Source organism: Vipera berus, assembly GCF_964194415.1.
Source record: "Vipera berus genome assembly, chromosome: 2".
In the NCBI taxonomy this organism is placed as follows: Eukaryota; Metazoa; Chordata; class Lepidosauria; order Squamata; family Viperidae; genus Vipera; species Vipera berus.
This window is the reverse complement of record NC_138203.1, coordinates 16,927,908-16,944,559: the sequence shown is the minus strand read 5'-3', so window position 1 is coordinate 16,944,559 and position 16,652 is coordinate 16,927,908. Positions and strand designations below refer to the sequence as shown.

The window sequence follows — 16,652 nt, the reverse complement described above, 5'->3', positions numbered from 1 at the left end:
CTGTCTCTCTTAGCAACAGGAATTTTGGGCTCTGTTGTAGCTGTAAATCTAGGACTACCTGTATTCAGGCTACCGGCCTAGACCTGCCACCTGGACCGGCCACTTTTCAGAGGCCAAGGACTACAACTTCCGTCACTCCCCACCCCGCACGATACTGCTGGCGAGGATGATGGACCCCAAGCCAGTTAACATAAGCCAGCCGCCTACGTTGCATTTTTCTTTTGCCAATCGCCGTCCGCAAAGCAGCATTGCTTTAAACTAGTTAATTCTTATATAAAATAATCATCATGGAAATATTTTGGTTTTTTTCCCCAATGCGAAAAAGGCTCCCAGCGACCGTTACCGACAAGTCCGAAATAACCGCTCTTCAGCTCCTGCCCACTTGCTTCTCTTTCTGGGCGTGGCTTGAAGGCGTGGCGAACGACGCCACGCCCTCAAACGAGCAAGCTTCCGTGCTCCTTGCCCTTTGGCCGTGGGAGGTACCGCCCTTCTGGCGGTCGGACCAATCAGCGAGCGCCCTGTTGGCCAAGCCGGGTTCCATGCCGCAGAGTCCAAGATGGTGGCGCTCCGGGTTCGGAGGGATGGCTCGGCGGCGGCAGCCAGGAGGCTCTTGATAGCCGCGTGTCTGTGCTTGAGCAGCCGCTTTCTTCCCCCGACAGACGCCACAGGCCAGGCGGAAAGCGGCGGCGCTCCTGCTGCGGCGGGGCCTCACCGGCGGTTCGAATACAAGTACAGCTTTAAGGGTCCGCACTTGGTGCAGCCGGACGGATCGGTGCCCTTCTGGGCGTATGCGGGCAGTAAGTAGCCGTCGTTCCCGAAAAGGGGAGCGAGTCTTCATTATTTTGACCTTGTGATCGGCTTGGGAATGTATTCTGAGGATCAGCGATTATTAGGAGCACAGCTCGGGAAGAGAGGAGCGCCTCTGGGCATACGCAGAGTGCAGCTGGTCCGTGTTTGCGGCTCAGCTTGGCTTGGCTGGCTTATAGATCAAGGAAGAGATTTCGCTGTGGTCGTAATAGAAACATGTTAAAACGATAGAGGAGTGTGTAAAAAAAAACCTGATCCTTTCTGGCAGAGTCGTTTTATCTATAAAGGTAACATCCAGCCCTTGTGGGCTGTTGCCTCATCTTTCTCTAATAAAAATGTGTAAAGGAATTGACATTTTCATTTTTCAATCCCAGATGTGGGTTCAGTTGAGAGAGTGACTGGCGCAAAGTTACAAAGTTGTCTCTCTGTGCTTAAAGAATTATAAAGTATTCTTTCACAACTTGCCCTTCAGGGGTGAATATTACAAAGAATCCTGCGGTACACACATATATGATCCAGCAAAGTGTTTCTTAATGGGACTGCATGTTTCTGAACCATTAGCCCAGACATACTGCCTTCTCCTGTGCAGATTCATCTGAATCCCTAATTCCTTGCCTTGTGAGTACAGAAATAGCCAACAGAAGAATATTACTTGACCCAGAATTTCTCGGCAGAAGCTGAAATTCCTCTGTTGGATGAGGATATACTCACTGTATTGAAAAGTAAACCAGTTTGCTGCAGTAGTTAAGGTGCTGGCTTCAAACTCGAGAGACTGCAAGTTCTAGAGTCCAGCAAGCTGGGTGACTCTCAACCCAACAGACCTCATAGGGTTGTTGTTCTGGGGGAAATTGGAGTAGGGAGGAGTATTAAAAATGTTTGTTGCCCTGAGTTGTTTATAAAAATAATAAAGGCAACATATAAATAATAAATTTGATGCTCTGAGTAGATTGTCATTGGTCCATTGGTTGTTTTGGAGCAACCTTACAAACAACAGGGAAAGTAGGACATAAAATGTTAAACAAGTTCCTGGGCAAATGTACTCATATTCAAATAAAACCCAGATTGACTGTATTACTGTACACCAGTGTTTTTCATACTTGGCTACTTTAAAATGTATGGACTTCAACTCCCAGAATACCTTAAAGTAGCTAAGTTAGAAAAAAACCTGCTCTAAACAAAAATAACAATTTTTGTTACATATGATATAGTGAGTATATGATTACGGTTCAAATGATGATATACTCACTATATCGTGTAGCGAGAATTATTTTTGTATATTCTCTTGCTGCAGATTCCATGAAGTCTTATGTTGGATGAGTGGAATTAAAATCCTCAAAAATCATGTCTATATTAAGATACCCTTTTCATTACTCCCAGTCTTTGCAAGTACACCCCCCTCCTCCTGCTGCTTTTTCTGCTCCATTCTTATTGAACATTGTCATTGAAAAAATCTAAAAATTGCCTCTCTCCTTCTTGAGAAACTAAATTAATTCAAACATTCAACCAAACTTCTAAATCTCATAGTTGAGAAGTTTCCCAACTCTTTTGTTAATAGTTTTCCATTATAGTGGGAGATGGCATTTTTGCCTTTGTGGCATAATGTATTGGCACAGGTACCATAATATTTTATTTTTAAAATTCATGATCTAGTTAAATTATAATTTGTAAAAAGGTTTTTGTTTTCAGGGCCTGCTGGTAGAGTAACTTTATTTCAGCTAGTTACTATTTCCACTGGGAATCCTGTTATTTTTTAAGGCAGGTGACTAATAATCAGCTTTTGTTATATGAAATCAACCATATCATATGGCACTGAGGTGTGAAAGTGTTTCAGTAAGAGGTCTGGTTCCTTCATGGAATTAAATTAATTTATTTTTCCTGCTCTATATTGGAATTACTCTATTATATAAGATAGTTAAATTTGAAACAATATCCTTCTGCCTTTACTCTGATTTATAGCTAGAAATGTCTTTTCTCCATGTTAATGTTCACATGTGACTCCAAAGTGATTATTTTCTGCCATATGGCTAGGGTTCATGTGAACTAATAGCGAATGTGCTCCATTGGATATAGCTGCTTTAATGTAATAATAACATGCTTTCATTTCTTCTTTATCTCATTTAGTCTTGAAGTTAAAGATCAGATTTTGCAGAGTGATTTGTTCACATATGTCATACAGGATGCAAGTATCAAAGTATGACTGAATATCTTACATTCATCCAATATATAAAATTAAGCTGATGTCTTTAAGGGGTTTTTTTGTCAATCAGCTCATGGTTATTTGCCATCCATTTCCTATTCTTGGGTAGCTGACTCAAATTTAGGGAATTGACAGTATAAACAGTGGCTGTATGGTGATGTGTCACTTTCTAGAGCAGGGATGTCTCGGCAACTTTAAAACTTATGGACTTCAATTCCCAGAATTCTGAGAGTTGAAGTTCACAGTTCCCAAGACTGGACACCCCTGATCTGTACAATGAGAGCTCCTTGTCCTGCTTTACATATGATCAGAACACTAATTCCTGGTACACAGACACACTTTTAAATTGCTTATCCATCCTGGTTTATAATAAATTGTTTATCTGATGCTGATAACATTAAATGGTTGCTAATTTTGAACTCTGTTCTTGGTGGACAACTGATTCTAGGCTTTGCTTTTTTTAAAAAAAAAAGTAACGTTGACTTTTTGTTACTGATTAAAAATCAAGACTTGAAATACAAAGCAAATTACATTTGATATTAACTCCAATTACTGGACAAAAGCTAGCATTTAACCTAATAGCTTTTTAAGTTAGAACTGAGGAGCAGTTAAGAAAGTGCTGTGTTAATCTTTAAAACAATTTGGAATAGTATTGAGAAAGATTCCTCAGCTTACACAAATTATTGCCTGCTTACCAACACCTCCCGGAATGTAGTATTGGAACTGAAGAGCAATATTTGGTATATGTTTACTGTAACCTGCAAAATGTAATATAAATCCATATTGTGATCTACAGCCAGCCTGCCTTTCATTAATGAAAATTGATCCTTTGAAGTCTGTTTTCTAGACACTGGCATATAGTATTGGAATTGAAGAAGAAGATTTGGTATATGTTTACTGTAGCCTGCAAAAAGTAATTATAAAAGCCTGCTTTTCATTTATGAAAATTGATCCTTTGAAGTCTGTTGTCTAGACTCTGCTGTACACAGTAGCTTAGCACTGTACATGTGGTGGTTTTTTCCCCACTGTTGTAAGATTATGAGTTTCTTTGCATTAAGTCCTAAATTCCTTTAATCTCGGTGATTCTGAACCCAGTATTTGTCTCTGAAAGACTAATGCAGAGGTTAACCAATATGAAAGAAACAAGTGCTTAAATCTTATTTATTTCATTTTGCTTGTTAATTTTGATAAGTTGGAGAAAATCAAGCAACCCAGAATCACTCACTGAGGTCCAGGATCCAATGGGGCTTGAACCTGGATGTTCCCAATCAAAGCTTACTCCTAGTTCTGTGATATGCTACACTGACATGCTGTTTAATATGCTATATTATTCTTGCTTGAATATGCCTGATTTATGCCAGATCTAACTCTCCAATATCCACAAACTAACAGTTTGGTTTCAACATCCCAAATCTACAGTGCATCTTAGGACTAAGGTTGGGGAACACTGTCTTACAATGTGTAAAGCTAACTTCAAGTTCCAAAAGCACTCCTCAGTTCAGAAATTTCTTTTATATTTGAAACCTGGAAAGTGTCTGGAAAAACAACTATTTCTGAACTTAAAAGCAGATTTTAAAATTGTGAGTACTTTTGTAGCTCCTGATGATTAGTCTTGTTCATTGTGGTCAGTGGTAGACAGGTAGTCCTTGATTTACAGCCATAATTGTTCCTGGGAATTCCATCACTAAGCGATGCACTTGTTAAGTGAGTCGTGTTTGATTTTTACAACCTTTTGGTTAGGCAAATTACTTGGTGGTTAAGTGACTCAGTTTTCCCCATTGACTTTGCTTGCCAAAGGTCCCCTGGGGAAGTTGTAAATGGCAATCACGTGATCCCGGGGACACTGCAGCCATCATGAATACATGCCAGTTGCCAAGCTCCCAAATTGTGATCACGTGACTGTGGGGAAGACTACAACATTGCTAAGTGTAAACAACTGCTCTGCAAGTTACTTTTTACAGCACTATTATAACTTCAAATGGTCAGTAAACAAATAGTCGTGAGTCAAAGACTACTTGTATAAGTAAAACATGTTCTCCTTTTTGCAGACCTTAGAGCAGTGTTGGGGAACTTGAAGCCTACCTGATTATCATGAACTTCAGCTCCCAGCAGTCTTTGAGAACATTTCCTATAATGACATATTCTGGGAACCGAAGTTCAACAGTTGTTGAAAAGTCACCAGTTTTATTGGCTTAGAAATGAAAAGTTGGAAGTTGGAAGTATACACTATGGGTGCTCAAGGTACAAATGGTGTGATTCCCTGCCCTTCAAAATTGAATCTAGAGATAAAGCCAGTTTGGTCTAGTGGTTAAGACACCAGTCTAGAAACCAAGTAACTTGAGTTCTAGGTATGAAAGCCAACTGGGTGACTCAGGGCCAGTCATTCTCTTTCAGCCCAATTCACCTCACAAGGTTGTTTGGGGAAAATAGCAGGAAGAAGGATCCTTAGGTATATTTGTTGCTTTGAATTATTTATACAAATAATAAAGGCCAGATTAAAAAAAATCTAATATAAATCTTTAGAATATTTTTAACAGGTATGATTTTTTTTAGCATACTACTGAAAATTTGAACTTTCTTTTTTAGATGCTATCCCCAGTGCTGATCAGATCAGAATAACTCCTTCATTAAAAAGCCAAAGAGGATCTGTCTGGACAAAGAGCAAATCCATATTTGAATACTGGGAGATTGAAGTAACCTTCCGAGTGACTGGAAGAGGAAGAGTAGGAGCGGATGGATTGGTACGTAACACGAGCTGCAATTTCCAAACGCTGGATTGGTGTTTAGCAAGCCCACGTTCGAGTACTGAGTGCTGCTGCATGTTGTCCAGCTCCTTGATGGGGACAGGAAAGGAGACCCCATGGGGGTCCTGATGCAAAAGTGGCGGTTGCATGGATTGGAGTGCCTACAATTTGCTTAGATTTTCCTGTGTCTGAACAGGCAATCTGGTATACGGAAGGACAAGGATTAGATGGCCCAGTTTTTGGTGCAGCAGATAACTGGAATGGTGTTGGCATCTTCTTTGACTCCTTTGACAACGATGCAAAGGTGAGTGAGAAGACATTGAGTGATATGCTGTGGGTTGAACTTTAAATAATTTGTCTGGACCTGCTTGGTTTTTCCAGTCTTCGTATCTTGTCCTATCTTTATGCTGACTTTTATTTCCTTCCCTTGCAGAAAAACAACCCTGCAGTGATTATTGTTGGCAATAATGGCAAGCTTCATTATGACCATCAAAAGTAGGTTGAATTTGATCTGATATGAATATATATATATATATATATATATATATATATATATATATATATATATATATATATATATATATATATATATATATATATATATATATATATATATATATATTTTAATAGAGTAAATGCCTTGGGCTCCAAGGACTGGAAAATTGGAAAGTTATAAAGTAGAGTGCACAGAAACATAACGATTAGTGCTGCTTCATTTATTTATTTTTCTTAAGTTATGAACTTCTCACCTCCATAACAGCTCTCTCTATTACTGGTGTACAGTAACAAAGTCATTGTTTTAAAAAGTACAAGTAGAAAAGTACATGTGAGTGGAATAAGGGAGACCATTCTAAAAACAACACATTGTCAAAACAATACAGCACACAGGACCTCCTGCACTCTAGAGCAGGGCTTTTCAACCAGTGGTACGGGTACCACCTGTGGTACATTTAAGATTCACTTAATGACCGTGTGATACACTTAACAGCTGCAATGATTCACTTAAAAAACATGGCAAAAAGGAAATGGAAATTCTGGTCTCAATTACGGTCGTAAGTCAAGGACTGCCCATAGACCGCTTCTGTTTTGTTTTATTTAGAATGACCTTGTGTCATTTATATGAGTCTTTAATTTTCACCTGTGGATTATTCTGACTGTTAAATTTGTACTGATAAGATGCTTCTATTTTAAAGTGATGGTTCCACGCAAGCATTGGCATCCTGTCAAAGAGATTTTCGTAACAAGCCGTATCCCGTCCGTGCAAAGGTTGTTTACTATCAGAGGACACTATCTGTAAGTAATTTCAGCTCTCATTATACTTTACTGTGTGCATATTTAAAGATGCATTTTTGAATAACAGGAACTTGTGAGTTAAAAGTACACTTGGAAAATGCGAAGCAGTCATAATGTATCACAGTTGATAACTGATCTTTCTGATCTTGTGGAATGATTTTTGCATTGCTTAAAAGTTTGGCAGAGAGATAAATAATGGGGTTCTGCAGCATAGCAAAGCATTACGTTAGCTGCACCCAGTTTGAAAACTTGTAGCAAAATGGTTCCCAGTTTCTGTGATGACCCAGGGCCCCGAATAGAGGCAAAGCGGTTGACTGGCAAGGGAAACAGTCTTTTAATCAGTGCCCAAGTTCTCCGAAAGCTCCCCCATAAGCTGGCAAGAGTTCAAGCAATGCACACACAGGGCAAGACAGATAACACAAAAAGAAAACGTAAATAGTCCTTTTAACTCTCGGCTTGCCTGCAGTCTGCCAAAGAGAGACTTAGAAATGTCTTCTGTGTTTGTGAAGCAGGAACCAACCGGTCCGGATTTCAAAGTGTCCAGGTTAAACAAGAGCACAATTCACTATCTCAAGATAACACATTTGTTCCCAGCAAATGACCCACCCCACAGCATCTCCTTATATCAGTGATGGCGAACCTTTTAGAGACCGAGTGCCCAAACTACAACCCAAAACCCACATGTATCGTTGGGTGCCAGGTGAACGTGGCCCATTGGGTGGGCATGGCTGCGGTGGTAACGGCAGACTGGTTGGGACTAAAAAGTTCAATCAATCAATTCCAACTTTGCAAGATCTTTTTTTTTCCCGTGAGAAGTTGAAATTGACTGATTGATTGAAACTTTGTTTTGTTTTTTTTGCACACGGCAGCGGAGGCCTAAAGCGAAAAGGTTTTATACAACCCAGCTGAAGGCCTAGGACTGGGGCGACAGTGCGCGTGCCCACAGAAAGGGCTCTGCGTGCCACCGGTTCGCCACCACGGCCTTATATCTTAGTCCCAGGTGTGCCTTGTGAAGTGGGGCAGGACGCTCTCCTCCCGAGCAATTGAGCCTGCCTCCGTTGCTCTCCTTGCTCTAGGATGGGGGGGGAGGAACACTTGCTCCTCGCCTGCACTCTGCCTTCCCTGTTCCACACCTGAAGGGCCCTGGCCTGCCTCAGCCAGCTCTTCCCTACAGTCCTCCGAAGCCACAGACACCCCCTCCTGGGCCTCAACAAAGCACTCTATGTCTTCCTCCGGAGTCAGGTTCGGTGGGAGGCATGACGGTTTCTTTTTGAATGAATAAACTGTAAATGGTCAACCTCCGCTGGAGCTTACATGCCGAAAAGAAAGAGATAATATCTCTAATAAATGAAGAGTGAAATTGTATTCTTAGTTCCAGGACGCAAAGCGCGAGACCCAGAAACAGACTGGGTCTTTGAGGACAAAAGAGATTTCTCATGTAATTCAAAATAACATACTGGCTGACGACGATAATTTTAAAAAGTCACTTTTTTATCTGACTTAATTTAGTATTGCTGCTCAAATGATCACAGGTCACAGGACTGGAGAAAAAGCCTTAGTTTGTCTGAATCAACAGACTGAGCTACAATACAGATCAACTGTTCTGTACCAGCCTGCTACCGGCCTTGCAGAAAGGCAACCCCTGTACAAACGGCAGAGGCTGGAGAGCGTCTGAGGCTGAAAGGCGTCTGCCAAGTTTAATTCACAAGCAAAACAACAGAACAAGAAACAAAATACCGGAACTTTGATCCTCAAACGGAGCGGTTGCTTTCAGCAACCAGCCCTTCCCCAAACACTCCCTTTATTAGAGTTCAGGGCGTGGCCTCCCTGTGCCTCCTTCCGAGGAGTCCCACAGCCTTTCTCTGCTTGTTCCTGCTTGACTGCCTCCTGCGTCGGGCGTCCTTGAACAGGGCCAGCTTTGGGTCATCATCATCCGCACTGTCGGGCTCGCGCAGCTGAGAAGAGGGCCCTGGCTGGGGGCTCTGCGAAGCCTCCAAGCCATCATCAGCAAGTTCGTCTTCAACACCCTCCTCCTCCCCCTCGTCTGAGTCATCCGAGACATCCGAGCCGGCTGCCGGACCCACAGGCTGGCCCTGAATCACAACATCAACTAGGTAGACCAGCGTCTATGGAGATTCTCAATGATCCAGGCCATGGTTGTCCCAAAGCTGCTTTTCCAAAAGGCAACTGGACTTTCTTGGGGTTTTTTTTCCTTGAAAAGATTTCACTTCTCATTACAAGAAGCTTCTTCAGTTCGTAGACCAGTCCTATCCAACCTGCAGTCCGTGGACTGCATACAGCCCTAGGCGGCCCCACAGGATCGTAAACTTTTAATATTATTATGTGTTCTATATACATTAAACTATACTATATATTTTATAGGGACGCGGTGGCTCAGTGGGTTAGGACGCTGAGCTTGTTGATCAGAAGGTCAGCAGTTTGGTGGGTCGAATCCTGAGTGTCGCGTAACAGAGTGAGCGCCTCTTACTCGTCCCAGCTTCTGCCAACCTAGCAGTTCGAAAGCATGTAAAAATGCAGGTAGAAAAATAGGGACCACTATGGTGGGAAGGTAACAGTGTTCCGTGCGCCTTTGGCGTCTAGTCATGCCGGCCACATGACCACGGAGACGTCCTCAGACAAGCACTGGCTCTTCGGCTTTGAAACGGAGATGAGCACTGGCCCCTAGAGTTGGAAATGACATATTTTATATGTCATCCAAGACAGTTCCTCTTCACTCCATGCAGGCCAGGCAACCCAAAAGGTTGGACAACCAGGAAGTTGACAATTGGCCTAATTCTGTATTAAGTGACTTCCATCTCTCTCTCTTTTCTTCCAAGGTATTAATAAACAATGGCTTTACTCCAGACAGAGAAGACTATGAGTTTTGTGCCAAAGTTGAAAACATGGTGCTGCCTCCTCAAGGGTACTTTGGCATCTCTGCAGCAACAGGTGGCCTCGCAGGTGATTTTACCCTTCAGGTTACTTTTCCCCTGAAGATTTTATTTAAGAAATGATAGATATTGAGTCAAAATACCTGCAGACTTAATATCTGTTTTTTAAAAAAACCAACAGGCTGGCACAAAGATGGTCATCTTTCTGGATGGCAACAGAAAGATTAAGCAGACTGAGTGTATAGGGGTCAAGCACTTGTCCTCTTGGCATTTGTTTACACCAGGTAGAAGATGATAGATCTGTCCTTTTCAGCCACACCCTAATCTAAATTGAAGGTGTATTCAAAGGACCAGGTATTCTCAGAAAAAGAATTCACTTTTCAACGGCAGAGGGCTCCATTAATCTCTCAGACTGCTTTGAAATGTGTCCAATTCATTGTTCCATGGATCTAGAGGAGAGGACTGCAGTTTAGAGGAATGTAAGCCCAAAGGAGCAATGGAACCCAGCCGTGTTCTGGTATAATAACTAAGGCAATGTCTCTCAACTTTTACCCAGTGTAAGGTGTCTGGATTTCAACTCCTAGAATTCCCCAACTAGCAATGCTAAGTTGGGGATCCAGCCATCTTAAGATGGCCAAGGTTAAGAAACATTGAACCATAGTGTTTGCCTTAACTCCTCAAACAAAAAGGAAATTGCCAGGACTGAAATCCAGACCATAAGGTGTTTTGAGTGACCAATATTTGAAATTCGCCTTTAAATCTGCAGAGAACTAGAATCTGCCCTTGTGATTGAGCAACTGTTATTTAATCAGCGTACAAGGTCTGCTAAATCATTTATTTAACCTCAAATTATAGGAAACTCCTTTGCCACTTTACCTTCTGCCTTTTGTCAAATGCGACCTTGTGATAAATATGCACAACTGGTTTAGACATTCATCTGTCATCTTATGTATGTATCTACTATCCTCAGGAATAAATTTCCTCCTACATGGTTAGTAAAGCATAGCTTGCTAGAATGAGGAGTGAAAATTCATTCACGTTTACTTGCTGTTATTTGACGTGGATCCCATCTTACTCGTCCACACTGAATGAAGGTGTGTTTTGCCAAATTTTGGCCATAGACAAACATTCATACACAAAACATTTTTAATGTTGGCCAGATAATGCGCGAAATGAGATGGCTTTTAGATTGCTAGGTCATTCTTCTGAGTTAGGATAATATATAGACTAATTAATTCTCTTTGACACATTTCTGAATTTTTATCTAGATGACCATGATGTTTTGTCATTCCTGACCTTTCAGTTGACAGAGCCTGGCAAAATGACGGTAGGTGTCTTTGGATTATGTATTTGTTTTGCATGCTCAGTGTGGGTTTTGGAAGAAAAGGTGTTTCTGCTTTTGTTTTAGTGCTTGAGAATTAACTCTTAATAACATGCAGAGCAAGCATTCCCAATAAAACAGGACAGTAATTTGCAACTGTGTGGTACATCAACTATGCCGAATGCTTTAAAAAAACAGGCTAATTATAGATTTGTAATGGAACTACAGACTTATATGTTTTGTGGCTTTTCCATCTTTGTTAATTTTCTCAGGAAAAGTGGGAAGATGGGAGAGGTCAAAAACAAAAGTTAGAACTAGGAGTGCTTTAGCCTTATTCACGCATTAATCAGCACACAATTATGTTCCCAGAAGGAGGGGAATGAAGCTTTTTTCACCCAGACCTCTCCTCATGGCTTCATCGTCCTCGCTGGCCCTGCTTTTTCTTTGCACTAAAGCAGCAGGTCAGAAGCGGAGAGCCTTTTCTGCGCACATACAAGCCTTCGACTTACAGTCGGTCACTTAACAACCGCTTGAAGTTCCGACGGACCTATCGGGGTTGGGAGGGGAAATTATGTCCCAGATCCAAAGTTCTGACAGTCAGCATCCCTCCATGACCTCCGGCACTTCGGGTACTTGGCAACCAGGCTGCATTTACAGCATCCTGTAGTCACGTGACCATGTTTTATGACGGTTTTGCTGAAAACCATTGATAACTTCCAGCTTTTGGCCAAACCGCACCCATAGCCAAGCATTGGTTTGCTTAATGACCTCAGCATTCACCTATCAACCATGCTGACTTGTGTAATCATGTGACCAACCCGTTTTGCGACCATGATGAGTTACGACTATGATGTCTAGGCTCCATTATGGTTGTAACTCGAGGACTCTGTACACTTCTCATGAGTTTAGAGCAGGGGGTCTTCAAACTTGGCCCTTTTATGACTTGTGGTTTTCAACTCCCAGAATTCCTCATCAGCCAGGCACGCTGGCTGAGGAATTCTGGCAGTTGAAGTCCACAAGTTATAAAAGGGCCAAGTTTGAAGACCCCTGGTTTAGAGGCTTGATTCAGCAGAATCTGCAATTGCATGGGTAAAGCAGGCCCCCCTATTTCAGACTTCTTTCACAAGTGCCAGGATAAATGAAGCCTGGCAGGAAATAAGAAGTAAGAATTGGGGGATACAAAGCCATAGTCCCCTTTACATAAAGGCAGTCAAATAGCGCATATCAGCCAGTTCTTCAACCTGTTCCTTGGACATCCCAAAATGTTAACTCCCGAGTGCCTGATGCCAATAGTACTTGTCAAATTTCAGGATGCCTTTTTTACTCAGAATTGATTTCATAGCCTCCACCAGATGCAGAAATTGCTGAAAAGGACAAAGAGAAATACCAAGAAGAGTTTCAGCATTTCCAGCAAGAGTTGGACAAAAAGAAGGAGGAATTTAAGAAGGAGCATCCAGACATGCAAGGCCAGCCAAGTAAGTAGTCAAGTGATAGAGTCGATGTAGAAAGCCGTGTCTTCGTTGAAAGAGTTGCTTTCTTAAAGAGGCATTCTTTCTGTTGGCAAACAAGATTCCTGGCTAGACAGCCCATATGAGAATGACTAGAGCAGGGGTTTCCAACCTTGGCAACTTTAAGACTTGTGGAATTCTGGGAGTTGAAGTCCACAAGTCTTAAAGCTGCCAAGGTTGAGGACCCCTGGACTAGAGGATCCTGTAGTTCTATGCTTTTCATAGCAGAATCCAGAGGGAAAACGAATAAATGATCTTTGATTTGCAATGCATTCAGTCTGCTATAGGCATCAGTTCCTTTAGCATGTAGGTAAACTACACAGCAGGGGAACTCACACTGCCCCAAAGCATATTTTGGTTGCTTCCAAAACCCCTCCCCTCCACAAGTGTGAAGAAGACCAAAAAGCTCCCTTTTGCTTAATTTTGGATTTTTTTGGTTTGGAGAGATGTGGGATTGGAAGGGAAGGGGTTTAAACCCTTCTGAAAACGGATATGGCTTTGCCTACAGTATTTCCAGATTGTGGCCTTTAACATGTCATGAAAAATTACTGCAGCCTTCAGACCCACAGAAACTGCGAGTTTACCTCCGCCAGTTTGCGGCTTTATTTTCTCTTTTTATAATGCAGCATCGTAAAACTGGTTTAAAAGATGAGAAGAGTCTAGGTCAGGGGTAGGCAACCTCGGCTCTTTTATGACTCATGGACTTCACCTCCCAGAATTCCTGAGCCAGCTAATTCCTGAGTTGAAGTCCATGAGTCATAAAAGAGCCGAGGTTGCCTACCCCTGGTCTAGGTTGCTTTCTGTTGTCAATTGTTCTATCAGACTCCCCCTTGGAAACCACTTATGGACTTCCTGCTTGTGGTGGGGGGGGGGGAAAGGAAACTTTGACTTTGGATTTTGCTGGTTAGATAGGTTTGATGTTATAGAAATGGCTCGTATATATTATTATACAAAAGTAAAAAAACTAGAGGTCTTAAGTTACTAATGTCATGGTTCCAATAGATGAAACCGGTAAAAGAACTTCAAGGCAAGAATTCTTCCTTAAAGAACATTTTATTAGGAAATAAAGTATCAGCACTTACATAGTTGAACCCAAGAATGAGATTCCCTCCTTCCAGATACATAGTAACAAATTGCAATTCCCACAAAGACTGTCATAAATCTCATTCATCAATTAATACAAAATGCTGGCTTTTCTCTCCCAAAACCTTATCAGAACACGTCCTTGAGTTCCCACACTTCTACATTGTTATGGCTAGCTAAACCCTCGGGCATTTACCCCGTCCCCCCTTCTACATCTGAATTTTAAAAGAAGAGAAAAAGGTTAAAAGCAAAAGTAAAATGACTGCTGATTCTCAGTTGTCAGAGCGTTGACATCCATTGTCACAGCGTTGACAACTACCATATTATACTGCACCAAAAGGAGTCGGAAATCAATGCTTTTTTTTCTTTTTCCCTCTGCCCTGCACATTTTTCTCTTCCCCTTTTCCCTCCTTATTTTTTCCATTATCTTTATTTAATTATTATTTTTTTGTATTTTATATTTTGATAAATCAATATAATTTGTAAAGTCAAAATAGTTCCTTCAGATTCCCCCACTTGGTCCTGCAAACTCCTTTGAGACTGAAATTCTGCACCTGCTCACTTGGATGTTAAGCCATGTTAACTTCACTGAGACTCATAAATGGGATTTACTTCAGGCACAGATTAATATAGCTTGTCGATCGGAAGATCGGCAGTTTGGCGGGTCGAATCCCGAGTGCCGCGTAGCAGAGTGAGCGCCTGTTACTCGTCCCAGCTTCTGCCAACCTAGCAGTTTGAAAGCACATAAAAATGCAAGTAGAAAAATAGGGACCATTGCGGTGGGAAGGTAACAGTGTTCCGTGCGCCTTTGGCGTCTAGTCATGCCGGCCACATGACCACGGAGACGTCCTCGGACAAGCACTGGCTCTTCGGCTTTGAAACGGAGATGAGCACCGGCCCCTAGAGTCGGAAACGACTAGCATGTATGTGCGGGGGAACCTTTACCTTTATGCTATTAATAAAACATCACAAGTAGACAGGTCTTATTTAGAACTGTTTTTCTGTTTCCCGCTGACTTGTGTGTCTTAGTTAAATCCCGTCAAAATACAGCAAGTGGTTAAGTATATGCTTAAATGCAGTTACGTTGGAACTATTTGACCCACCAGAATGTCCCACTTGTGTGGGTTTTTCCCCCCCCCGTTTTTATTATTTTGTAATATAAAATGCGGGGGACACGGTGGCTCAGTGGGTTAGGACGCTGAGCTTGTTGATCAGAAGGTTGGCAGTTTGGCGGGTTGAATCCCGAGTGCCGCATAACAGAGTGAGTGCCTGTTACTCGTCCCAGCTTCTGCCAACCTAGCAGTTCGAAAGCACGTAAAAATGCAAGTAGAAAAATAGGGACCACTACGGTGGGAAGGTAACAGCGTTCCGTGCGCCTTTGGCGTCTAGTCATGCTGGCCACATGACCACGGAGATGGCCTCGGACAAGCGCTGGCTCTTCGGCTTTGAAACGGAGATGAGCACAGGCCCCTAGAGTTGGAAACGACTGGCACGCATGTGTGGGGGAACCTTTACCTTTACCTAATATAAAATGCAAAAAGCCAATAGTAGGAAAAATAGGGAAGGGAAAGGAGAAGTGTAGAAAAGAAGGGGGAGAGAAGAAAAAGGCATTGACTTACGACTCCCTCTGGTGCAGTAGAATAAAACAGTAACATCAAACCTCAATTTTTTACTTTAATATAATAGTATAAACTAGCCATTTCTATAACTACAAATCTAATCAGTTAAAACCCAAAATCAAAGATTAATTTGATTTGATGTCCTTCCATTTTTGTGCATAAAGTAGTCTTGCTGCCATCAACATATATAATATCAAAGTTCCAATTTCCCCCCCCCCCCCCAGGTTTTTTCCCATTAAACCCAAAGGAAAAAAATTCTGGTTTTATCTTTATGTTCATTTTAAGAATTTTCTGCATTAGAGTGTGGATCTTACTCTGATATTTCTTTGCTTTAACCCATGTCCACCAGAAATGATAAAAGGTCCGTTCTTTACATTTACATTTCCAACATTCATTTGAAATACCTTTACACATTCTGGATAATGTGTCTGGTGCTAAATACCAGCGATACATCATCTTGTAAAATTGTGCTTTTAAACTGTAATTTAGTGTAAATTTTAACCCTTTCATCCACATATTCTCCCATTGTTCAAGCATAACATTATATCCAAAATTCCTTGCCCACTGAATCATATAATGCTGTCCATGTTCGCTTTCCAAATTCAATTTCAATAAAATTTTATAGACCTTAGAAATAATATGTTCGTCGCTACCACACAGTAAAATTTCCATTTAACCAAGTCAAATCCGTGACTCTTTTTACCTAGTTTAATTCTTTCTTTCAATTGTAAATATGTAAACCAATGGCAGACATGCCCTCCTAATTCTTTGTGTGTTTTTTAAAAAGCGGTGGATGATATCTATGAGACGGTGAGTGATCGTGAGCTGAGACAGATCTTCGAAGGCCAAAATCGAATTCATCTGGAAATAAAACAACTCAACAGGCAATTAGACATGATTCTGGATGAACAGAGAAGATACGTTTCTGCGGTAACAGAAGAGATTTCCAAAAAAGGCTCAAACGTCCCTAGCCATCAAGGGCAGGTATATTGTTGGTGCATATGTTACTCATGTCGCAATTCTGTATTTTGCCGGTTTTGTCTTTTTCAGTAACAGTTCTATTCTCTGTTTCTTTTTGGTTTTTAAATTACAGGCCGCCCAGTTAGAACTTGACAATATCGTAAAAACTCAAGAAGAGCTTCTGAGAAAAGTTGGGGAAATGAAGTAAGAGTTCCTATGTGGAAGTCAT

The 16,652-nt window shown here is 41.5% G+C and overlaps 1 protein-coding gene across 1 annotated transcript in view; it reads left to right on the top strand.

Annotated features, from left to right (window-relative positions):
• Positions 1-535: 535 nt before the first annotated feature.
• Positions 536-16,652, top strand: part of LMAN1 (lectin, mannose binding 1) — a 29,658-nt gene continuing 13,541 nt past the window's right edge. Inside the window, exons 1-10 of the mRNA XM_081320245.1 lie at positions 536-797; positions 5,591-5,745; positions 5,945-6,052; positions 6,182-6,243; positions 6,942-7,041; positions 9,879-10,002; positions 11,201-11,259; positions 12,596-12,728; positions 16,251-16,447; positions 16,557-16,627. Coding sequence (XP_081176371.1) covers positions 557-797; positions 5,591-5,745; positions 5,945-6,052; positions 6,182-6,243; positions 6,942-7,041; positions 9,879-10,002; positions 11,201-11,259; positions 12,596-12,728; positions 16,251-16,447; positions 16,557-16,627 — 1,250 coding nt within the window. The 5' untranslated portion in view covers positions 536-556. The remainder of the gene's footprint in view (positions 798-5,590; positions 5,746-5,944; positions 6,053-6,181; positions 6,244-6,941; positions 7,042-9,878; positions 10,003-11,200; positions 11,260-12,595; positions 12,729-16,250; positions 16,448-16,556; positions 16,628-16,652) is intronic.